The 25,708-nt window shown below is 41.4% G+C and overlaps 1 protein-coding gene across 21 annotated transcripts in view; it reads left to right on the forward strand.

Moving 5' to 3' along the window:
• SVIL (supervillin) overlaps window positions 1–25,708 on the forward strand; it is a 200,437-nt gene that overhangs the window by 156,346 nt on the left and 18,383 nt on the right. For 13 of the 21 annotated variants that reach the window (XM_090047480.1, XM_090047481.1, XM_090047472.1 and 10 more), the window contains 16 exons: window positions 1,104–1,151; window positions 1,721–1,798; window positions 2,325–2,390; window positions 11,560–11,707; window positions 15,555–15,644; window positions 15,732–15,818; window positions 16,892–17,069; window positions 17,435–17,607; window positions 18,806–18,961; window positions 19,687–19,823; window positions 20,337–20,484; window positions 20,613–20,758; window positions 21,867–22,042; window positions 22,330–22,474; window positions 22,834–23,110; window positions 25,105–25,256. In XM_090047480.1, the coding sequence (XP_089903606.1) occupies window positions 1,104–1,151; window positions 1,721–1,798; window positions 2,325–2,390; window positions 11,560–11,707; window positions 15,555–15,644; window positions 15,732–15,818; window positions 16,892–17,069; window positions 17,435–17,607; window positions 18,806–18,961; window positions 19,687–19,823; window positions 20,337–20,484; window positions 20,613–20,758; window positions 21,867–22,042; window positions 22,330–22,474; window positions 22,834–23,110; window positions 25,105–25,256 (2,205 nt within the window). The remainder of the gene's footprint in view (window positions 1–1,103; window positions 1,152–1,720; window positions 1,799–2,324; window positions 2,391–11,559; window positions 11,708–15,554; window positions 15,645–15,731; window positions 15,819–16,891; window positions 17,070–17,434; window positions 17,608–18,805; window positions 18,962–19,686; window positions 19,824–20,336; window positions 20,485–20,612; window positions 20,759–21,866; window positions 22,043–22,329; window positions 22,475–22,833; window positions 23,111–25,104; window positions 25,257–25,708) is intronic. The other 8 variants (XM_090047479.1, XM_090047491.1, XM_090047492.1 and 5 more) reach the window with 3 other exon arrangements.

Genomic DNA, 25,708 nt, shown 5'->3' on the forward strand with positions numbered 1-25,708 from the left:
AAATTGTCAAATGTGTTTTAAAAAATAATAATAATCCAGGTTTATTGAGGGTTGAAAGACTGAGTTTCTTCATATTTGTGCTTTAGTTAACATACCTGTTCAATCTTGGTCAAAATGCTTAAATCACTGTAAGCAGTTGTTTACAAACAAGATCTTTCCAGCAGTATGGGAATTAAGCGTTTCCCTGTAAGTGTTAAGTTCACGTATATGTAATCTAACACATTTTGAGTAAACATACAGTTTAAGGAAAACTTACATTGGTGTCTCCAGATGGAACAGACAAAGGAGGGATAAAACAGAGGAGACCATCAAGATTTGTTAGGGGAAAAAAATGTTTTTTTATCTTCTGTTGGAAGCTGTTGTAAGGAGTCTTAGGTTTTGGGAGGTATGGCACAGCATGTTTGTGCAGGTTATAGAATAGCCAATACATTAGTGAAAAAGTTGCCCAGCTCCTAGCCCAAAAACTAGATGAAATCTCAAATGTACCAAATCTTAGTTCTATGGGGAGGTCACGTATTGGATTTAGTATGTTGTTTTTATTTCTCAAGCTTGACAGTAGCTTACCTGTTTCCAGTTTTGTTTCCCAGAAATTCAGTCCTTCACAGCATCAAAAGAATAGCATTCTACTGAAATGAATTCCTGTTTCATAGTCTTTTTATGTCTAAATCTGTTTAGATTTCTTCAGTAGTGTGATTTTTCAGCTATGCTTTAGTAGCAGTCAGTCAAGTTCAGAATGTATTTAATTCCTATGGCAAGATCCTGCAAACTCCTGATGTATATCAGTAACACACATGCTTTTAGCAAGTATCAGGGTTGTGAACTGTTGTCATTCAGAATTATCATGAAGATGACGCACACAACCCTGATGGGGTAAGCCCTTTAAAAACAAAGGAAAAAAGTGTGACCTCAAGATGAGATTAGTCTGGGTTACTGTAATAGCTTTATCTCTTTCATATGTGGCATCCACAGTGCGTGCATGTGCGTAGTTTTAATCAGACCTGGAGCATGAATGGAATGGAATGGAATGCAAGTTGAGCTGTTCTCTAACAAACTGCACCTTTCTAGCGTTCCATGCAATGTTTCCTATTTGTTTTAACCTGTAGGAAGAAGGAAGAATTACAGACGATAATGCCATGTCTAATCAGCTTTGGGTAAGCCTAACTGATGAAGGGGTTATTCTAGGCTTTGGCTAGAGTAGTAAATTCACTTTTGCTGAGTGCTGTGTGTTAGTATTTCCCTCCAGACATCTTTCCAGTTAATATTCAAGTTTTAGAAAACATCATTTCATTTTATCCAGAAGATGGATGGGCTCTTATTCCTGTGAAGGGCTGATGACCCTTGCAGTGGAAACATTCATGTTGTGGTTGATATGCTTCAGTAATTTAATGGATCGTGAAAGCAGAGATTAAAAACATCTGAGTATGAAGAGTGTTTCTCCTGTGTGTGCAGCTTAGTTTTGCATTAAATTGCTGTGATATTGTCTTGAACTCCATTTAATTAGTGTATGAAGTAGCGTTGATTTTAAACCACGCTGTGTTGTGTGTGAATGTTTTCCAGTACTGGCTTTTCAATAGGGAGAACATTTCTAAAAGGTTAGGCTTGAAGCTGCAGTATGTACTTAAGAAACCATTTCATGTTGTGTTTTTTTTTTTTCTCCTCCATCTTTTGACCAATTACTCCCTCCTCTAATTCTTGTGGTTTGCTTCTACCCCTGCTTTAGGAACCTGTCTATGCTTCTACTTATTCTCCTGCTACACCTGCTGCCCATAAATTTCATCCTTTTGTACCTATTAACCAGGTGAGCAAAAGTCTGCACACTTGAAATGTGCCTCTTAGATTCCTGATTACTTTGATAGGGAATCGGTTATCCTCCTGACTGACTATTCTGCGTAGTAAGTACTTGTCCAAAAAAATGAAGCATCGTAGCTCTGTTGTCTATATTCCTCTCTCACTTTACAAAAATTGAATAGACTTCCAGTATAGGTGGTTGTGATTTAAACACATTCAGGTGTACTGGGATATACATGGTGTTCTCTACTGCACTGTAAACTATTAGAAACTTGCTATGAGAGGGTTGTTAAAGGAAAATGTCCAACTGCTTTATATTTGGAAATACCTTGCCCTCTCTGAATTAAGTTTTTGCCAAAAATAGATATGAATTTAAGTTTAATTTGTGTAATAAATTGAACAGTCTGTTCTGGTACCTCCAGAGTACTTTTTTTCTAGTTCTTGTTCTAAAATAATTGTTAAAGATTGACACATCCTGCTTCTACTCTATTCTTTGCATCTCCTCTCTTCCTGACTTTTGTTTCTCTTCCTTTAAGGTCAGTAGTACTAGTATGACCGAATCAAGCCCCTTGATCTCTGAGCGTCATCCTTGGAGATGGAAGGTGAAATACCATATAAACATCCTGTTTGTTTAATTTGAGAGGCGTATGGCAGAAGTAATTTGATCTTTTGCTTGGGAACAAAATTTAGTACCTAGAAATCTGAGGAGAGCTTCATATGAAGCTTCAGTAGAAGTCTATATGTTATAGCTCTGGTGCTCCTGTTTAAATAAGTTTTGAAGAACTGATTTATAAGCAACTAATAGATGATAAGGTCTCATAAAGTAATTTGCTTTCTTCAGTTTACCAGCTCAGATTAGTATAGTGAGCAGAAGCAAAATTCCAGCCTTCCTGCAGAGCAAATGATATCTACAGTTTTACATGATCAGGCTGGGGGGAGGCAAAGACTGAAGAAATGAAAGGCGGCCAAAGGAAACTTGAAAGTAAATGAGAGAGTAAGGAAGAACATTTCATTCAAAAGTTTGAATGAAGCTGGTATGTGCAACTCTGATCTTGCTTGATACTATCTCCCCATCTTCTCCCTCTCAACTAAAATCTATGGTTGTAGTGTTACAGGAAAATATCAGCAAGTAAATTTCTCAGCACCTTGGGGCATTTTTATGTGTGCTCTGGGACACGGTGCTGGGTGCTTTAATAAGCGAGACACACTATTTAAAAGAACCCACACATCAAATGTATCAGTGTCCCCACGCTGAAAAAATGGCAGCGGGGCACTTTGAACTAAAGCTCATCGAACGTGTTTTATTTCAAGGAGCCCCGCCACCTGTTTTTCAGCGCGGGACTGCTGATCCACGTGACACAGAAGGCTACCCAAGCAAGTCAGCTTCCATGCTTCAGCAGACTTGCTTAATCAAGTCTTCTCCGACGCACAGGATTTCCGGCGCATTGGAGCACGCTCCCTGTTAGTTTCTGCCTATAGAGACTAAATCATTCAGAAAAGCATAAGCTTTCATAAGTTACAGCTATGACAGTCAGATGCTATAGCATCTGTTGTTGGTGATAATAATATAACTCACTTGAAGGCATGAAGCTTTCTACCAACAGATATGCTAACTCAAGTAAGCAAAGCACACATATTTAACAAAGAGGAAAACCCCAAAATTGTCCTAAAATGCTGTAACCATAAATTGCAACTGGGAGTATGGGGAGTTATGAATTTGGAAATGACCCCCCCCCCCCCAAATAATTAGATTCTGTATATGGAAACATGTAAATTTGTTGTTTTCAGTGTCTTTAATCTCATTCTTGGAAGGTGTCTTTAAATTCACCCCCTCCCCTTCTGCCCTCTCCCCCTGTTGCTCCAATGGGGAAAGCCATAGCAGGGGCAGGTTGCCTGGCCTCCTTGTCCTCCCACCTGGTCCCCTGTACCTGCTGGCACCTACCCTGTGCTATTCCATCTCTCCCCAGCCCAGCCTCTTGCGCTATGCAGCAGCTTCAATTCTGGTTCTGGCTCCAGCGTGGGGTACAGAGCACATACGGCTCCAGCCCAGACAGGCAGTTGCAGCAGTGGCAACTCCAGCCCAGGCTTGGGGCCAGAGTTAGAGCTATAGCATCCTCTCTGCCACTATGCAGTCTCCCCTGCGCTTCCCCCCAGGGCCATGCATTGTGTGGTCTCCCCCACACTCTCTCCTGCCGCCACCCCGGTGGCACCGCACAATCTCCGCTGTGCTCTTCTCCCTGCACCAAGTTGTGTTCCCCAGGTGTTTGGGGCCAGAGCTGGAGCAGCTGCCTGCCCCAGACCATACTGAAATCCAAGATGAGGCTGCTTTTTCCCCTTGTTGAACTGGGGAGGAGGGGGAGAGGAGGGAACTTTGCCTGGGATTTGAGTAAACACAGTAGTATAAAGCAGGATCAGAGTTGCACAGATCAGCACAAACCTTTGAATGTAATGCTCTCTCTTTCTCTCACTTTCTTTCAAATTCTCTTTAACCTTCTTTCAGTGCTGTCAGCATCTGATGAGTGGGCTGATGCTTACGAGAGCTTATGCTGTTTGGAATGAGTTACTCCAAGGTCTCACCCTGCCCTGGCTCCTGCCTGCATTCAGACTAATGCAGCTGCTTACTTCTGTCAGCAAATGAGAAACATTTTACATTTCTAGAGCTTGGAAATGCATTTTTCTTTGACCAGGTTAATCTGTTTATGGCTATTGGTGTGAAGTTTTCCTTTTATGATGGTTACTCTTGACTTCTAATTTGGGGCTGGTAGCTTTCGGACTATGGTTTCAGACTATGCTAAATTCAGAGTTTATGAAGCAGAGGCAATGGATACGTTACCATGTAACCTTAGATAACCTGTCCTTGTTCCAGCACTGGACTGCTAATACCAGATTTTCAAGTCACAGACAGACTTTTTGTGACAGGACTGTTCCCCATGCTGTTTGCACAAAACACTACCTGAATAACTTAAGAAAGCAAACATTGTAGCTTGTTTGAGCTTAAAGTTAACAGGAAAAAGGACTATGTTTGGGAATTTTCTGTTCTGCTCCATTTATTATAAAAATCTGCAGGAGAAACTTGAATTCGTAAGTTACATCTATTAAAATTCCTTGGTGCTGTGTGTTTGGAAACTTTGACCCTGCTGTTTCTGTATTACAAGCTAAACAACTCCTCCTTCACTTCTTTGCAAACTTTATAGTATAGTTTTAAGGAAAGTTGGCTTCCTGTTACGTTCTGCTTTATTTTTCTCTCTCCTTTCAGCTAGGGACAACCTTAATCATCACTACATATATTTATATACTGATTCTTTCATCTCTTGCATGGTGACGCATCATTTTGGGTTGTGATTTTTTTTATAAGCTGAAGAGGCATTACTTGGAATGGAAACCTACAAGGAACACTTGATACTGTTCAGAGTGTATTCTTTACTTGGTTGTAGGCCATTCTTCCCTATCAATTCATACAAGTATAGTAACACAAAGCCCAAAGAAAAAATGTTAAGTGTGAAAGGAGACTATCATCTGATCTGATCCCTTGTATAATGCAAGCCAGCCACTCTCTAATAATTCTTGGATCAAACCTATAATGTCTCTTTTGAATTGCAGCATATTGTTTAGAGAGAGATCCAGCTTGATTCACACCCTTTGCGTGAAGGAGTGCGCACTGCAATTCTAAATATGCTGTTCCAATGTTTAATTACCCTCCCTATTAAAATTAATCCCTAAATTCTATGAATTTGTCCACCTTCAGCTTACAGCCTTTGGGATCTCTTTGCACCTTTCTCTGCTACAGATGCAGGCTGTCAGACATGCCTCTCTCCCAGGGGTACTTGTAGACTGCAACTGGTTCCCTCATAACTTTTTTCAGTAAAGTATGGAGCTACCTTAGTTTTCCTTTCATACAAGGTTTTCCAGAATTGTAATTTTAGTAGTTGTTCATAGAAATCTTTCCAGTTTGTAAATTTTCTTTTAGAAATGTGGGCACCACAACTGGACATGGTCTTGTAGTCACTATCTTGCTAATGAGACCTGTTACAGATACTTTTGTATGCAGAAGGAATAATTCTGTTTGTACATCTAATAATTAGTCAGATCAAGTCTGTTATGTACAACATTGTACTGTGTTAATTGAAATCCAAATCTTGTTCAGGGAAATTCCTTCCTTCATTCTGATTTTTATACATGTATAACCTTGTATTCGGCTCTTTTAAAGTGTATATTCCTCATCTGGTGTTGCCTACCTTATCAAATGTTTCAGAAAGATACAAAATTATAACAAATTATACATTTTTCATCCATAGAATCTAATTATTGGGGAGTTATCTTATAATCAGGGTCAATTTCAATTCAAATAAGTACAGTAATTTTTCCTGATTTACTTCTTGAATACTTCCTTATAGTTCTTTTTACTTTACTGGTATAGGTTTTTCTCATTGATACCTTTTCAGTTCTTCCTGTCAGTGTTCCTATCTATGAATTTCCACCTATTTTGATGACCTTTACAACTTTTCCATCTGTGTTTGTTCTCATCTCCCCTGTTAACCAGCTCATGTCTTTAACCAAAGAAGGTGGAGTTTAGTCAGCATTTTTAAACACCTCCTGTTCATCATTCATATTTTTATGTCTAAATATTTTCTTCTCTTCATTTTAGAAAATTGGCTTTTTTGCAGCACAAAGTATATGCTATATTTACTTGAATAGAAGATGACCCCCAGTAATTAGACTGCAATATATCTATATGGAAGATGTATTATATATGGAAAATGTAGACATTTGTTATAATTTTCCAGGTATAGAATCTAATTAATGGAGGTTTGCCTTGAACTTATCCCCCTCCCACTGCTACATCAGGGAAAATAAATCTGGGGGGATCAAGTAGCCTCATTCCCCTTTGCTGTCTGTCCCCTGCTGTTGCTTCCTTCTGCAGCCCCCCCACCCCCACCCCTTCGCTGTCAGACCTGGCTCTCGCTAAGTGCATGGAAGTGAGGCGTAAATATGAAAGCACTGACCTTGAAAGAAACAATTTTAACCATATAGGCAAATTACCACAGGTACCCATAGACTTAGTTCACCCAGAATTGATGCATTGCACCTTTTTTTTAAATTACTGCAAGTTTTAGCACAGGTATTCCATAAATTACACTTTTAACCAGAACTTTTATACCTACGTATATATAGTACACACTATACATATTTAGTCCAAAGGAAAAAGGCTCATTGTATGATGTATACTTGGGCTGGGCCCTAGGAGAATCAACAGCCTTTTAAGCCACGGTGACCCCACAGCTCAGCACTACTTGATGTTTGTGTGTAATCCAGATTACATCATGTCCTATCCCGTCCCCCTCCTCCCCCAACAAAGGATCCATTTGCTAATTAGCCCCCACTTACGACTGGAACTTGATCCTCCAAAACTTATGTGCAGATGAGGCACAGGGCAACCATGTCATAAATGGCAGTGGCGCACTAATCATATGCAACAAGCCGAGAGGGGGTGACAGAAGGATTCTGAATGAACTGTTTGCATCCCCATTTGGTGCTGTTTGCCAGACATTAAAAGCCGGTGAAGAAACAGGCACGTTTTGATAGCAGCCTGGAGGGCGGTTCTAAAGAGGCTGGCGCTGGACTGTTCTCAGCGGCGGCAGATTACAGAACAAGGAGCAATGGTCTCAAATTGCAGCAAGGAAAGTTTAGGTTAGATATTAGGAAAAACTTTCTCCCTAGGAGGGTAGTAAAGCACAGGAATGGGTTACCTAGAGAGGAGGTGGAATCTCTGTCCTCGGAGGTTTTTAAGGCCCAGTTTGACAAAGCCCCGGCTGGAGTGATTTAGTACTAGATGGTCCTGTGTCATATTTGAGTAAATATGGTATACATTATTGATCAGCAGGGATCTGGGTTTTCCATTCACTACAGAAAAACACAGTAAAAACTGGATTATCTCATTTTAAGGAGAAAAAAGTGGGAAATGGCAGGTTTCCCCTTGTAGGCTGGGGGGAGCAGGAAAAGGGCAGTCAGGCAGGGGGCTCCATGTGCCTGTGTTCACAGGCATGTGGCTGCCAGGCAGTCTGCAGAGCAGCTCTGCACAGTAAGTCTGTCATGGGGTGGGGGGGAATTGAGGTCCCCATGCAAGGGAGGGAGTTGGGCAGGGCTCCACCTGCTGCCCAGCTGGGGCATGCATGGGGCCTGGGACCCAAACATGTGGCCGCAGAGGCGGGGCGGGAAGCAGGACAGCCATGGGCGGCTCATCCAGGGGGTAGGGGGACTGGATCCCTACTGTTGCACACAGTCTCAGGAGCTCACATGGTGGACACATGCCCCCCAGATGTGTGCAAGGGGCACAGGTGGGCTGCGTGGTGCAGGCTTATGCTTCCCACCCTGCTGCCCTCCCCCTCAGGGCCCAGCAGGCAAGACCCAGCTCAGCAGGGCAGAGTGGGATGGGGGAAGCCCAGTGCTGCCACTACAAGCCTTGCCCTGTTATGGTGAGGCGCTCCCTTTCCACCCGGCGGCAGCAGGAGTGGCAGCACAGGGTTCCCATTGTACCCTTTGTGTCTGGAGCTCCCCTGCCCAGCCCCACTCTGCCTTGACGTGCTGGGTCCTACCCCCTAGGCCGTGGAGGCCCCGGGGGATGGGCAGCAGGGCAGGGAGCCTCAAGCCCACAGTGAGCAGCATGCACCCACCCCTTGCCCCCCATGGGCTCCACTCTGGCCATGCCACCCACTGGGGAGGGGGAGCTGGGCCTGAGCTCTGTTCCACTCCACCGCTGCAGTCACCACCTCTCACAGACAGCAGCCAGGGCTCGAATGATACTGGGAGGGTAGGGGCTGTGGACCTGGGTCCCTGGCCCCGTATCCCTGGTACCTAGGGTCTCTTCTGGCAGAGCGGGGGGGAATCTGTGGGTGTGGAGTGAGGGACACCAACAGGGCTGGGGGCTATGGGTCAGGAGTGAGGGGCAGTGGCATGAGTAGGGCAATGGCATGAGCAGGGCACTGGCATATCAGAGCTGTTCAGCACCACAAAGCAGTGGGGAGTGGAGACAGCTGCAGCTGGACCTGCATCCTGGTGAGCAAAGGGGGCAGGGGAGCTCTGATTTTTTTTTTTCCATGATAATACCCCACAATCAAATGCCAACATTTATAGGTATTTAGAATGTATCTTATTATAATGTTTGAGGTGCTGGCAGGCTTCCAAACTGCTTTAAAATTGTAAATATATCAATAAAATATTGTGTTCAACTGATATATAGTGGCATTTCATTTTAGTTGTTGAAAAATGCGGATTTGGGGACTTTAAATTAAACAATTTGTTATTTTTAAACAAAAAAACCCAGGATCCTTGCTGGTCAGGCTTGCATTCTGTTTGCACACAACAAATTAGATAGTGATAACTGGTTTCTTATGCAACCATCAGTTTTTAGTTCAGTTATTTGATTCATCGTTACCCATCAGAGTGAGGTATTATATGAAATCACCCTAAATTGGTTTGAAAAGTTAGCAAATTTAATTTTTAGAAATGCCAAGGCTTATGCAGAGTTAAGTATCTCAACCCCAGTAATGCTTTGTACATGATGCATGTTTAAGGAACTGCTTATCTTCTTCCTTCCATCCAGTTCAGTGATCTATAGCTCACCTAGCCATCTTCTGGTTGTATCCGTGCACAGATAATAAATGTTCCAGATCTGGTCCTTCTGAATTGTTAGGAGCTCTAAAGCATAGATGCAGTCTCTGAGGCATTTGTAGCTTTAAAAGATAAACCTTTTCCATAGAACCAGGTTGTTAACCTTGGTTTGATAATGTACTCATTTTGCATATAATAGCTGCCTTGTACCTTTAGTTAGATAAATACTCTTTTCCTGTCCAGATCTCCCATCTAGTTTTGCTGAGATCTATGATGTGTTGAGGGGGGTGGTTTCTGTATACAGAGTTTCTAAAGCATTCTGGAAACCTCCCTGATATAATGCATCATATGAATATAAGCTTGTTATTTCTTGATGGCTCAGACCCAGTGGCTTTAAACCTTTTTTGATCCCAGGCTGATTTGTTGGGTCTCTAGACCCAGCAGTGAGGTGGCTGAAGTCCAAAGTGATGCTGCACAAAGCAGTTCAGTACAGTTACCTGAACTAGCTCTGCACACAGTGCCTCCTGAACCAGAAGCAGCAAACTGGCAGTTAGTACAGCGCTGGATCCGGGCTAGGGATCTGCAGTCAGTTGAGCACTGCTGGCTTACATGATGATTGACCATTATGGTGATATAAAGCAAATTCTGAATATTTTCTCTAAGTTGCCATTCTTTCCTATAGTAGAAATGCCTGACTGCTTTGTTGGCATTTCTGTTGAACTGAAAACAGAAAACAGTTGTGTAATAGATAGCTGGAAGGGTTGGGGGGCAGGGACAGCAGTGTACCAGTCCTAGTGCGGACTGCTTCTTTAGTTTCTTTCCTATTGCTGATGACAAATTACGTGGTCTTTCCAGGTGAATTCAGAAAGTTGCAAGAAAAATTCCTTTCCTTTGCCCCAGGGTCATGGCAGTGTTCCCATAAAGCATTAAGTTATGATGAATTAATTTAGCATGGTCAGCTTTAGCATTCAAAAATCCTGCACAAGGCAGTCTTTAAAACATCTTTCTCTTAATGTTGAGTGTGCTTTTTATTTGTTCTGGCTTAAATTGGAAGATGTGCTTACTTCATTGATACAAACCGTTGCCTTCCCCTCTTTCTGTATTGTAAGGGCTAGAAATGCTTTTCAACAACAGCTCAGGATTTCAAAAAAATGCTCAAAACCAAAAATTGGGGATACCAGGGAAATGCCAAATATGAACGTAGAAGTGAAGGAGGAAGGATTGAGAGCTGGTGATGCTGTTCTATACTCTATCCTGTTTGAGGTTTTTTGCATAATGAGATTTTCCCACTAATGCAAAAATAGTGCAACCACTTAATGCAACTGTCTGACTTTCTAGTCTGACCCAGCTAAAAGAAGGGAGGAATTTATGCCATTGCAGGAACTAAACTATATGGGTATATACCCCTTCTCCAGTCTGCAGTGTGGATGGAAGTTGTTGAGATGTTAGCTTCTCATAGCTGATTCCTGTCATAAAGACATTGGCTATCACTCTTTAAAAACTAGCTAGTTTGCTAGTGGGTGAGACAAAAGACATTTGGAATGGTCTTGGCTACTAGACAAATTGTTCAAAAGAGCGAGCTGGAACAGATCCCAAAGTGATTCACCTCTCTAGAGACAAGGCTGCTAAGCTGCTTAGAGAATTGAGTTACATACAGCAAGAGACTAAATTAAAAATTTTGAACTCAAGTTGCATATCTAGTCGTATTCCAGTGTGCCTATTGCAAATTCACAAATTTAGAAGCTCCTCTCAGAAATTACACAAACAGATCTGCCAATAATATTTCAAAGTACCAAATCCTGGAATCTTAACCCATTTAATCTGATCATAGTCATAGAGATTTTTTTCATTATAAAAAGTGAAGCTAATTGTTGCTCTGAGTGAATCCATGCAGTTGCAAGAAAGGGGCACAGGGCAAAGATATACCCCCAATTGAAGTTTCATCTTTTATATCCTAATAGAATAGTAAAACGCAGGCACTTTTTAACGTGTGGGCTCACTGGGCTTTAGTAGGTAACTTGTGGCAAACCCGTGGCGACTTGTCACTGTTTACTTGCTTGAGAAGCTAATGGCTGAAATAGTATTCCTATTGCTTTGTGTTGGGGGCAGGGTTCCCATCAATTAAAGCCTCTCTCTCTTTCTGTTTTCCCCCTCCAAAAACAGAGAATGGCAGATCGTCAGGAGAGTCAAATGACTATTGAAGAACGAAAACACCAAATTACTGCCCGAGAAGAAGCCTGGAAGACAAAGGGTAAAGGAGCAGCCAATGACTCCACGCAGTTCACTGTGGCTGGCCGAATGGTAAAAAAAGGTCTGTAAGGAAGTCAGCCAAATATAAATAAGCCATCACGTATCTGTCTAAACCAAATAGAGTAAGGGCTAATGTTAAATAGAAACATTATTTGTATTTAGCAAGAAAAAGGCTGTTTATCTTCAGCCCCATGTCATGGCATTGTAGAATATGCTGTGACTCCTAGTTGTGGTTTGCATGGATCATCTTATCCTGCCGTGTTTGCATTCATAGAGTGAAAAAAGCAATGGCAGATTTGTTTATAGTCACATACCTCCTTCAGTTTTTGTCTCTGTCTAGCCCAAAGGGCACAATCAGATTGCCCTTGTTACATAACTGATGGATGAAAATGAATGTGTTCTGTCTCTAATAAGAATTGTGAAACTTAGCTTTTGACCTGTAACTGACTTTTTTTTTTCCCTTTTCTTTTCTTCTTTCTGGGATCACTCAAAATATTTAGCAAATGCTGCTGTGTTGATTTGAGAATTTGGGTAGGAAATGAAATTCGGGGACAGCATTATCATTGTCTTTACTTGCATATAAGATGACCTTCCCCCCACCATAATTAGATTCTATATATGGAAATGTTAGAAAGTTGTTATAGTTTTCAAGGTACAGAATCCTAAATAACAGAGGGTTGTCTTGAATCTCAGCAGGGAAAGCAGTAGCTGGGAGTGGGGGTTGGGTGGCCCCCTTGCCCTCTGCTCCACCCACTTCTCCTTTATAGCTTTCCTGCCCCTCTGCCACCTCCATCCCACAGCCTCTGCCCCTTCCCCCACCCCCAGCACCCCAGTCTCTGCCTCTCCCTGGCACTACTGATTGGTTGGGCAGGGAGGGAGTTTCCATATGATCCATGCCGGGGAGAGACCCTACCCTGAGCTGGAGTGGAGCTACACCTGACAGTAAGGGGCGGAGGGATGATAGGGTGGCTCAGGGGCAGAAGCTGCAGAGGAGAAGGGGAGGGCAGGGCAAGAGGCTGTTGTGGGTCTGACTTTTGCCCCAGCCCAGGCTTAAGGCTAGAGTAAGAGCTGCTGCAGCTGCTTGCTTGCCCCCTCTGTTTCATAAGTGAATATAAAATGAGGAGTGTTTTTTCTCTTACCCGTAGTGGAAAACCCTAGTCTTATATTCAAGTAAATATGGTAGTATCAGAGCCAGCTTTAGGGGTAGGTGGTGTGGGGGACTACCTGGCTTATTAACAGGCTATTAACACCCTTTGCTGCCTGATTCGTAATACATACAGAGCTATACCACCCAGGGGAGAGGGGTGGCTGCTTGGTGGCAGTGGTGGTGGCAGGAGCAGGGCCAGAGCCAGGATGCTTGTTTTAATTTTCACCAGTCTTGAAGGAAGGAAACAAAATGTCACAAGTACCCAAGAAGAGGCATAGAACAGTAAATGAAAAGCTCAGTTAATGACTGCAATGAAAAAAAATGTAGACATGAAAAAAAAAATAATACTTGAAAACTGTTGATGATAACCTGTGCAGTCATAATGAGATGATGGTCACAGCAGAGACATCAGATGAAAAATGCATAGATTATCCACAATTCAACTTCCAAGAATCTTTGCAAAAGAAACAAAGAGATCCAAATGAAACAGAAATTCTTCATCTGGACCAGAGTAATAGTGATGCCACTAATGACAGAGATGAAACTCACATTATAGGCATTGGCGATGCCATTTCTGATCCTGCTTCATGACCCATTCTAATGCCCAGTATTCAAGATCTGCTAGTGACCAATGATCCGCTCCATATTTCTATGATGTTTTTAAACAGAAACCTTGAAAATGGCAAGGTTCTGAAGCATGCTGACTGCTTTATTTGGAGTCAACTGACAGGGTTTTCAGTTTCCACTGCAAGTTCTTTGACTTGAATGCAAAATCATCCCTTTGGGGCTTTCAATATAACATGGTGCAACTACCTGACAAAATTTAAAAGAAGCATTGCTGGGCCCTTCATTGCATGTTGACATACAGAAAGAACTCTGATATTAACAGTGTGAACCTCTGAAGAACTGGGCTATCTCCAGAGTCTACTTCCAGTGGACTGTTGTGCTCCTCAAGAAGTTCTACAAATCATTTACAACAATGAATTTCATGACAACTTCCCATACCCATGGATAGTATTCAGAATCGTTTTAACCGTGCCCTTAATGGTGGCAAGCAACAAACAAAGCTTCTCAAAGCTGAAGCTCTTAAAAACATATTTGCAATTGACCATGAGAGACAACAGGCAATCTTTCCTGGCTAACCTGTCAAGAATGCTGTGGCTCAAAATACAGACCTGTCACAAGCAATATCAGAGACTTTGGTCTTGGGTATTCTCCTGCTTCTGCTCCCTTTCATGGTTCCCACACACCAGTCCACCAACAAGCTCTTACATATGTTTATACAACATCTTTGTGGAAATAGCAGTTGCTTAATGGAAGAGTAATGTTGAGAAAGTATTAAATACATCTGGAGTGGTCACTCTTGCTTTTAATGCAATTTCACTTCTCACGCCCAGCTGACTTCTGGGTCACCAACAAGTTTTCAGTGGTCCACAGATTGGAGATTGAGAACCTAAGTTAAATCTTTCTAGGTACTTTTTAAAAATGTAATAATAATTATCTGAATGGAACCATTCAGTTGTTGTTGAGTGCTGTTCAGTGCTGTGGAGTACCTGAGCCATCAAGTAGAACATGTCAGTACAAGTAATATGGGCTGAGTTTTATTTAGATTAACTGCATGGCATATTGCCCAGGTGGGGAAATTCTTAAAGATGCACTTTAATTTTAGAGCGCAAGGGGGGATACAGCAAACTATACAGGAAATGTGTTTGTGTTTTCCTTTGGGTTTCTGTTTGTCAGTTTTTGATATGGACCTTTCTCACCATCTAGTGCTGCTCTCTGCAGTGCTGTGTGAATTCTTGCACGCTCTCCTGCCTACACCCTACCAGCTGGTTTAAAATCTGCCCCAAGCTTAGGCCTCTCAGTTAATGGCAAAATGTGTGTTCATTACTGAGCTGCCTGGCTTGTGTTCTGAATTCACTTGAGTGTTTGGTAATTACTGCATGCTAAGGCTTGTTAGTGATTGAGTCTTTCATGCAAAAATAATGGAAGCAGTTGTTGACTTAACATACTGAATCTGCATAGGCTTATCTGATCAAAACAGTTAAGTCTCCAAAGCAAGACTTACATTAGTGAGGCTCAGTAATTAGCAAGCAGTTAATAAATGAAAAATAGTAGTTACCTTTGTAAAGAGTTATCATGTTTCAGTATATTGTTCTAATGAGTATGATAAACCTTCATTCCAAATAGTGTCACATGACTCACCGAATCTACATCTGTTCATGTAAGAAATGGTCTAAATGCATTTATTGGTTTTAATGTATTCTGCTTAGCATTGTGCTAGCTAATGGGAGGTAGTAGGAGTAGAAAATAATGTATGTTGGATCAAGGCTCCTAACAAACACTGCACACCTCCCAATAGTACACTACTGACTTGCTGTTTCAACTCATTCCTATACGCTGCAAATAAAAGCCACAGTGTCCTATGACTTTGGTTATTGTTGGGCATAAGGAATGGAATTACCTTAACAATTTCAGTCTTTCTGCTACCTGGATTTAGAATTTCTTTTCCTAAGAATTATTCTAAACAATAACCCCGCCAATTACCTGCAAAGTACATGGTTTTCCCCCAAAATTGCACATTTCTGTGATGTGCAAATTCTGTTATGTGCAACACAAGCTGCATGAACTGTATTGATTTTAAAATGAGCAAAAAAATTGCCCTTATGGAGCTCTTTTCTCACAGTAGATTACTTTAGCAGGTGTTTCCTGGTTGACAGGGAATATGACAATCTCAAAAACTTCTATTTTTATTTTTCAGGTTTGGCTTCACCAAGTGCCCTAACTCCAGTGACATCCCCTTTCTGTAGCAGGCTCAAGTCCACCACCCCAATATCAAAGCCTATGGAAGGTGGGTAATAAAAATGACTGAGAGTTATGCTCGTGTTTTCATATGCTTTAATCTCACAGTGACTTCTGACTTTTCTACATTGGTTAGAAATTGAAGCCAGGCCTGATATGCAATTAGAATCAGACATGAAGCTGGACAAGCTGGAATCCTTCTTGGGAAGACTGAACAACAAAGGTTTGTAAGAATAATTCAAGGAGACATTATGTTATTTGCCTCACTTGGGTAATTAAGCATTTCTTAGTTACAGTACCTGATAACAAAAATGCATGTACCTATTCATTCCAGCAAGACTATAATGGTCATTAGTGAACTTTACCCTGACCTGCTGTTCTTTTTATAGAATTTCAAATAGAGAATTTAAATAATAAATAATTCTATGTGTACTTCCTTTCATCGTCATAATTCCTGTATATTCTTCCTTCTAGAACAGTGTCCAGGTTAATATTTAGAATAGTGGTGCCCAGCCTTTTGGCCACACAGGCACTGAGCCCATTTGTGGGAACTGTGCCCTGGGGGTTGGATACCATTCACTCCTGCCCCTCTTCATGTTAGGACTGAGTGCTGGATCCAGCATGCAAGGCTGGAGTTTTTTGGCAGCAGGGGAGCAAATTTCTGGACCTTTGGGAAGCCCATGGGACAGATGACACTGCCTCACAAGCTGGATCTGAAGATTGAGCATGCCTGTATTAGAAAATCATGTTGCCAGTTTGGACCTTGAAGAAAAACCTGACACTACATATAATACATTTTATGGCTTGTGGGGAGGGAGGGAAGATGGTATGAAGTAAGTTACTCTCACATGTCCTGCTCCTTCTGCTTTTCTTATGTGTCTGACTTCAACACTACAAGTTCTTTGGGACTGAACCATTTCTATGTTTTGTGTGATGTCAGGCATGTCAGAACTGAGTGCATGTCCCTTCCTTTACCGGGGTGATTTTAAAAACAAGCTGTCTCCTAAAAATTTATATTGATGTTATGCTTCTCTATGGAACCTGGAGTAGCATCTGTCTCCAAGTAACCCCTGCTCCATCCTTCAGAATAAGAATGATGGATAGAATGCTGTCCTCTTTGTTTTAGGAAACCAAAGAAACCCATATGTATCTATCAGGCCAAATCACCTCATTTTGGGATGGTTTTTCAATTTGCTGTCTCTCTCTGCAACCCTTTCAAAAAAACCCCCAAAAAAACATCCCCAAAATTTCGACTGAAAACACGTTATGGTGTTTAAGCAGATCTTTTCTTTGCAGTTGGTGGGATGCAAGAAACAGTACTAACGGTCACAGGAAAATCTGTGAAAGAGGTGATGAAGCTGGATGATGATGAAACCTTTTCCAAATTTTACCGTCACACGGATTTACCCACTTCCTCAGTGCCTTTGGAGCTGGATGAGGACTTTGATGCCATCTTTGATCCTTATGCACCGAAGTGAGCACCTTAATTTTCACAATTATGAATGAATAAGAAAGTTCCCGGGGCCCTTTTTCCTCCCTTCCCCCTCCTCTGACAAAGAGGAAGAAATGCCCAGCTTCCTTTCTACAAAATAAATAAAAACTTCTCACTTTGATTATGGGTACAAAATGTTCTGTAGTTTTGTAGATGACTCCTAAGAGTGCCCATGTCCAGGTTCTTCGTGATCATCCTTTGTGCATCTATCAGTGACCTGACTTGTGGGTCTGCTGCCGGAGGTTGAGTGTCCTCCTAATACAAAGCAAGTCTCTAGCCATCATTAGTTTCTAAGAAAATCATGAAGTTGGATCATCTGAAGATTATAAACTTTGTTTGGTTCTTAGGCTAATTTCTTCTGTAGCAGAGCACAAACGTGCAGTGAGGCCTGTGCGCAGAGTTCAGGCCTCAAGAAATCCCCTCCGAATGCTGGCAGCAAGGGAGGACATTCTTCACGAGTACACTGAACAGAGGCTAAATGTTGCCTTCATGGAGTCCAAGCGAATGAAAGTAGAGAAAAGTGAGTTGATTTGCTGGCCTTGGCATACTGTTCTCTTTAGTTAGCAAAGGACTAAAAGATGGAGCTGTGCTAGCTGCTGAGAATTCGGAGCTTAGGGGGTTTTTATTTTAGTTAGCGGAATGTGAAGTATTAAATCAGAGTTGACTGAAATGAATGAAATTATGCTTTTGGCTTCTTGAAGGAAGTTTACCAACCTTCCTGCTCTGTAACCAGCTCTTCTAGTCTAGCCAGCTGCAGGAGCACTGTTGTGTGTTTTCAGGTTAGGCAGAGGGTGGAGAGATAAAGATAGCAGAAGCAAATGGGCAGGTCTTGCAGTAAGGTGATAGTTGAATGGCAGTGTACTTTCATTAAGAGAAGGAAGCAAAAATAACTAATTTTCTTCCTTGTAAATTGTTCTTGATTATAGGCCACAGTGATCTCTGGGGAACCTGCAGAGCCTTCATAGTTTCCATCCATTAGCTCCCCTAAAGCATAGCAGCTTTCCAACAGCAGTTAAAGAACAGTTCACTCACATACTGGATTTCCAGCTAACCACACGATTAACACGTGACACTGCTGTAGGATTTGCTCATAACAATTTGGAGCAACATTTTTAGTGTGCTGGTGAAGTTTCCCTTACTTCACTGTAATAAAGAGAATTCATCTTAATCTTGTCTGTCATGATGAAAGGAAACTCAGATTAATGCTTCTGTTGAAGTACAGCATTTAAACTTGGGAAATTTCTGTTGTCTTTGGTTGGGCAATAGCCATCTGCTGCCAAGACTTGATTCTTTTTTACAGTAAATTGTGGCGCTTAAGATTTGGAATTGTGAACGTCTGTTGCATCACAGTAGCTGAGACATCTGCTTCTTGTAATCGTTGATCATTTATATAGCTTTGCAGATACAGTCAGTGCTTTACAAAACATTGAGTGAATCTCCACTGAGGCTGGAATTTCTGCCAAATAGAATAGATTTGCTGTAAATTAATTATTGGTTTATTATCCCATGATATCCAGAAACTTATCTAAAGACTAAAACAATCCAAATCCTCGAACTAGCTGTTATCAAGTTCAGCCTGATATCTCTTAATGTCAGCCAGCAACAAGAAAAGGCTGGGGATGCGGGGGGAAGTATTTAAAAGCATCTAAAACACAGAAAGCAAATAATAATATGTTCCTGTGTTTTGCTTTTCTTGTCTTTCTGTGTGTGTGGATCAGTGTCCACTAACTCAAACTTCTCAGAAGTAGCACTTGCTGGCTTAGCGAGCAAGGAGAACTTCAGCAGCGTCAATCTACGGAGTGTCAACCTAACTGAACAGAACTCCAACAACAGTGCTGTGCCGTACAAGAAACTGATGCTCTTGCAGATTAAAGGTACGGAAGAATTTTGTACTGTATTGGTACGTGTGTAGTTGGGGAAAACCGACATCTTGTATCTCTTTGTACTGATAGCACTGCCCTGAAAAATGTAAAGCCAAAAGAATAAGTGAAGGTTGTGGGGTAGGAATGTACCATACCAAGTAAGTGAACTTGGTGGTGACTGTCATAGATCCGACAGGAAGAAATGAGACTTCGCTTAAGGACATCTGTTTTTCTGTTGTGTTGGGGTGCTGTTTCAGTATTCCCCAGGTTACTTAAATTCTCGTACTCCGAGTCATTCTAAGCGGCGTTATGTTTCCATTAGATAATTTTGCAACACTATTAATACTGTGCATCTGTGCTCAATACTATCTACTCTTTTGTCAAGTTGAAATTCTTGAAAATCTGCTATGGAGTTTTGAGCATCCAGTAAGGAATTGAAGCAGTTTCAGAAATCATGCGAGTTCTGGAACATGCTTTTTTTCTTCTCTAGGGCACATAAAGCTTCCAAAGCAGGAAAACTGGCAATAATAGAAATACAGGTTAAAGGAAGGAAACAATGTGGTTTTCCTGAGTGTGAACCATATATTACTCTTTTTAATTATTCTTTTAATGAAAGATTTTTGGAAATGGATTATTAGTGGTCTAGAATCAAGCTATTTTTTCATTCAAAATTAATAAATCGTGAAAGGTTAGTGACAGTATTAATAGGAATATAATTACTCTGGTTTTACATTTAGGAAGAAGACATGTTCAGACAAGATTAGTTGAGCCAAGGGCTTCATCACTGAACAGTGGAGACTGCTTCCTCTTGTTAAGTCCACATTACTGTTTCCTGTGGGTAGGAGAGTTTGCAAATGTTATAGAAAAAGCAAAGGTTAGTACTCCTCATTTTAGAGGCATCACAGCCCATTTCTTCTTTTCATACAGTCAGCTCTTGATGTCAGTTATCTGAACAATGTGGTTTCATTGCACTCACAAAATAGTGTCTTATTGAACTGATACTGGCCTGTCTCTGGCTATTCCTTTAAAATATCCATTCTTGGATTTAATTGAATGCTGACATAGGAGCATGCACATTGCAAAATGCAGTAGAAAATACAAAATCCTCAGGAAAGATTTGCAATAAAAAAAATTTGAATTGCAGGATGTCCTTTTCCCTGCAACATTTTCATAGTGTGAGTTCTCATTCTAATGCACACAAAAGGTCTGGTGCACTTCTGTCACTTCTCTGAAGGTTTTTGTTTTTAATGAAAATAAAGTAACGGCCGTTAATGCTGCTACCTGCCATACTGTTTTCTTCCTCTTTCCTGTGTTTTCCCTAAAATTCAATGTGTACAAATGTCCTAAAGACCTAAGTGATCATACTCAGATAATGTTTATCTCCTAGGCTTCAGAACTTGCAACTTTAATTCAGACAAAGAGGGAACTTGGCTGTAGAGCTTCTTATGTACAGACTATTGAAGAAGGAATAAATACCCATACCCATGCAGCCAAAGATTTTTGGAAACTTCTCAGTGGTCAGACAAGTTATCAGTGTAAGAGGTTTTTATCTCTTGTTTTTCAACAACCTGATGTTCTTTCACAAGAAAACTTACTACATTGGTTGCTCCAAGGCAGAGAAATTTGAAATTTTAAAAATGTTTTCAATATTTTTCTCATTAAGCTGCTGGAAACCCTGAAGAAGATGAAATGTACGAAGCCGCAATAATTGAAACAAATTGTGTTTACCGTTTAGTAGATGATAAACTTATTCCTGAGGATGACTACTGGGGCAAAATGCCAAAATGTACCCTGCTACAACCAAAAGAGGTACAATAAGTAGAATTTAAAGTTTTTGTATTTGCGAGTTTCCTCTGGAAGCTCCCTTTGTCCCCCAGAGGTCCATTTTTTGGCTCTTCTGTTCAGTGTGTATCTGAGGCCACTGGATGAGATTTGTGCAGAGATTTGGAGGGAGGTGCCGTCAGTATGCTAGTAATACCCAGCTCTATGTTCTTTCTTATCTGACTCAGGCCCTGCAGTCTCATTCCTTTCCCAGTGCCTAGCTGCAGTTGGGGATTGAATGCAGGTGAACCACATTGAAACTGAATCTAAACAATACAGAGGTGATGGTGGTGAGCAGACTGCTTGACTGGGTGGAAGGAATACTTATCAATGGAGTTTGGTGTCCCCTTACCACTCAGGCTTGCAGCCTTGAGGTGCTCCTGGATATTCAGGTGGCAGTGGCAGCTACCTTTCACGTAGTCCATCTAGTGGAAGGCTGCAGCCTTTCTTTCAGATCTGGCCATTAGACTGCATGTCTTTGTAACCTTGAGGCTGAGTACTGCAGTGTGCCCTCTGTGGGTCTACCCTTGAAGACTTGGATGTGACACTGGTGCAGAATGTGGCAGCCTGCCTTTTGATGGGGGTGGGTCCAAAGGAGCACATAACGCCAGTGCTCTGGAGTCTGCACTGTCTCCCAATACTTTTCATTTCAAGGTGTTGGTTTTTACCTATAAGGCCCTAAACAATCTGGGTCTTGCACACCATATGTCCCTTTGTGATCTCCAAGGTCTGCTGAGAGCAACCTCCTGTGGGTACCAAGAGGGATTGAAAGTTGGTTTCCTGAATGTCAGTATCACTTTTTGACCAGTAAGTCCTCAATTCTCCTAGTTTGATTCCACTCCTACATAAGCGTGTTTCTTTATAGTATCCATTTTACTTATCAAAAATCCAGGCAATTCCTCCATGCAAAACAAGTGCATGGCATTGTATACATTGTACTATGGCTGCTTCTGTCTTGGAGTCAGATGCTTTTTGTCATGTGACACTTGTATGGGTTTGTTTTTCAGCATTAATTACAGCAATAGTAAGGTTATTGATGTTCTAGATGCAACTGAACATATTTTCCCTGAAACTAGATTATTGTAATTTTTCCTAGGTCCTGGTGTTTGATTTTGGTAGTGAAGTATACGTGTGGCATGGGAAAGAAGTCACTTTAGCGCAAAGGAAAGTGGCATTCCAGTTGGCCAAACACCTGTGGAATGGAACCTTTGACTACTCCAACTGTGACATAAATCCTCTAGATCCCGGAGAGTGCAACCCCCTTATACCGAGGTATCAGACTTACAGCTCTTGGTGTTGGATATACTTTGCTCTCCTATTCATAGTCTGTCAACATATGTTACTGGAAGTTAATGCTGTTGATTTCCTGCAGACTTAATCAGTCTGTAACTGCCTGGTCCCACTCTTTTCTGTGGGAACTACAGGCTATTATGATGAAGTGTGTAAAGTACTGCCAGGGCTAGAGGGCTGCATATTGTCAAACAAACACTTTCACTGTAATTTATAGCATGTAAGTTCAGCATTTTCTCCTTTCCACTCCTCTCTTTTCCCTAAAACAGAAAAGGACAAGGACGGCCTGACTGGGCTGTCTTTGGCAGACTCACAGAACATAATGAAACGATCTTGTTCAAAGAAAAGTTTCTTGATTGGACTGAACTGAAGAAACCCAGTGAGAGGAACTCTAGTGAATCTCTCCAGCAGAAGGTACAGCAGATAAATGTACTGAGTATTTTCAACATTTGTGTTCATGTATCTTGGATGGGATAGAAAACTTCAAAACATTTTAACGACATGCTCATTAATAAGGCTGTAAACTAGTACTCTAGATTTTCTGGTAATATCCTCAAATGTTCTGACCTTTGCCTGCCATTAGGGATAGCATCACCAATGGTAAACTTCTGTTTTATTTTTATTGGCTAACATTGAGCAGTTTGTTCAACACAGAAAAAGGAAAACAGTAATGCTACTAAAGCACACGCGTTCACTGTGTGTTGCTGCTGAAATTGTTGAGTAAAAGGAGGAAAACTCCTTAACTGAAAGAAAACGGTTTTGTTTTGTCACAGGAAGAGTCTAGATCTGATTCTAAACCCTGCGATGTCATGCTAATGGTGTCTGTGCCCCAAAATACTGTTGGCACAGTGTTGGATGGAATGAACATTGGCCGTGGATATGGACTTGTTGAAGGAGAAGACGGGAGGCAGTTTGAAATTATCACTGCCTCTGTGGATGTCTGGCACATCCTAGAATTTGATTATAGTAGGCTACCAAAGCAGAGCATTGGGCAGTTCCATGAGGGAGATACATACGTTGTTAAATGGAAGTACATGGTGAGCACTGCAGGTTAGTAAGCAATTGCAATTCTTCATACTGAGATACTGATTTCTTTTTAGACAAAACTGCTAATGTCATTAGCAAAATCCAGAACAAAATGTCCTTGTGTGTAATGCACTCAGCTATGCAAGCAATCCAGAAAGTTACTTATGATACTGGCCATTAATCCAACATTTAACCAAAATACAAAGTAGAATTTTAGGTATGAATGTTATTGGTTGTTTTTTTTCCTTTCATCGAAATACATGATCTGTTTTTTCTTTGCTTTTAAACTGATGATCTGTGCATTACCTTTTTGATTTAGCTTATCTGCATTCAGATTTTTTCTCCATTCTGGCTTGCAAAATGGCTTGTACTATTATATAAATAGATTGCATCTGCCCATTTTTAAAGCCAAATCAGCTAAAAAGCTGAACTAGCAACACTGCTCTAACCAGTCTTAGGCAGCAACAAAAAGAGAAGATCCTAAACGGTAGCTCCAAATGGCGCCAAGAGGGAAAGAATCTTTGTCCCGATTCTCTAACTACCTTCAATGGATTTTAGTTTAGATTTGAAAATCTAAACAGGCAAAAAAGACTGAGCACAGGTGGATCTATGATCTTGTGCCACAGTTTGGTGTGATCTTTCTGGCACTTTACTCCTCTGCTCTCAAAATGGAGAAATGAACAGGGGATGGCCTCCATGATAAGTAAAAGTAGCCCATAAATGATAGCCTGGCTTTGTTTGCATTCCAAATGGGGAAATACCAAAATCAGCTGAAGAGCCACATGGCAAAAGCTTCAGGATCTTAAAAAAAAGTCAGTCATAAAATGTGCCTTGAATCTATATTGAGGTGCTGGGGAATCCAGTCAAAGTGCAACAACCTGTAAATATAGGAGCAGCTGCAGGTAAAGTAGACCCTGACCTAGTTGTGTTCATGAAATTGATTCCTTTTGTAACAAACTCTATCGAAAATGACCCACCTTAAATGCCAAAAAAAAATGGGGGGGAGGTGGGGCTTTAAAATAGACCTGACAGTGTGTGTTCCTGTAGTTGGGCTTTTTTTGATGTAGGAGCCAGCACTTTTTACTGTTGGTGGCTCTGACTTTCAGAAGCAACTAAGCCCCTTTGTGTACTTATCTTGCAACAACCTAGCATCCTGATTTTCAGAGGGTAATTGTTGAACACAACTTAGACTGGAGCATGTCCAATTATTCTAGCAGCTTTACTTTAGTCTTTTACCTGAAAATGTTGTCCTTCACTACATCCTAGATTACTGAGTGTTCAGTGGAAAGAGGAAAGCGTTCCACTCAGTGTTGTCTTATAGAACTTGCCCTTTTTCCCCATACATGTTGTGTGCTAATTGTACTAGTAAATGTCTCTCAAAAAATCCAGGCTCCAGCCCTGTGCTCAAACCAACATTTAATATTGAATTGAAAAATAAAAATTTTAATGTCACCTGAAACTATTAAAGAAAGAAGGCAATACCAGCTGTTCCCTGGTCATCTGTTTGTCATTACTCAGAAGCTCCTTGTAGTCTCCTTCTCGATTTTATAATTTAAATGCCTGTATCTGTCCTGACTGTTGTTCTTTCCAGAAGTGCTCAGGAGCCAGCTCATCTTCTTTGCTGCCAAAAACAGTGTAATATGGAAAATGAGGCTCGGTGCACTCTTTTTGGTAACATGATTGGATGCACCATTTCACATACAGGTTCTCTCAAGTGCTGTCCATTATGTGTCTCCTGATATTATGAATTCTTTTAATATGATCTTCTTGGCTCAAAAGACTGTGGCCACTCAGTAAAGGCATCTGCATGTAGTTTTTACATCCATCACATGATGCACATGGCAGTTCTGCATGGAGGCATCTTGGGCTGGTTGGGTAGTGTTTCTTAGATTAATGACGTAGTCAGTGCTGCACTGGATTTGATGTTGCTGAACTGGCTCAGTAGATTTAAAGCACTTGCTGTCCAGATCTATAGCCATTGCTTTCCCTCAGTATGCACTGTTTTTTTGCTTTTTCAGTTGGAACCAGGCAAAAAGGAGAGCAGCAAGTGAGGGCTGTTGGGAAAGAAAAATGTGTGTACTTTTTCTGGCAAGGGAGGCACTCCACAGTGAGTGAGAAAGGGACGTCAGCACTGATGACAGTGGAGCTCGATGAGGAGAGAGGAGCTCAGGTGAGCTGCCAACATAGCCATTTTGTAGAGAATGCTGGGTGGAAGTGCTGGATAAGAGACTTTGTTGTTGTCAATTGTTGAACCAGTCGTTGCATGAGAACATAGTGGTAGGATTTCAGGAACATCTTTCTTTTTCTGTTCTGCAGAGGCTGCACCTCTGGCCAGTAGATGTAGGCAATCCCTCTTCCCTGACCCCACCCTGACCCTTCAACTTTCATTCTAAAGATATTACAACAATGCAGACATGGATTGTTATTCTGGGGGCTGCCTTCTTGAAAGCAGATTTCTATAATTACAAAGCATGTGTCTGCTGTCTCTGCCCCACCCCCACAAATGGATGAAAGCATGCTTATGCAAACACATGTCCTGCCTTAAAAACAGAACTCCATTTAAGGAATTCATGTCTTCTCACACAGCAGACGTCCACCTACTTCAGTGAGCCCCAACAGACT

This window comes from Crocodylus siamensis, chromosome 5 (genome assembly GCF_052110815.1).
Source record: "Crocodylus siamensis isolate JL-2025a chromosome 5, ASM5211081v1, whole genome shotgun sequence".
Classification (NCBI taxonomy): domain Eukaryota; kingdom Metazoa; phylum Chordata; order Crocodylia; family Crocodylidae; genus Crocodylus; species Crocodylus siamensis.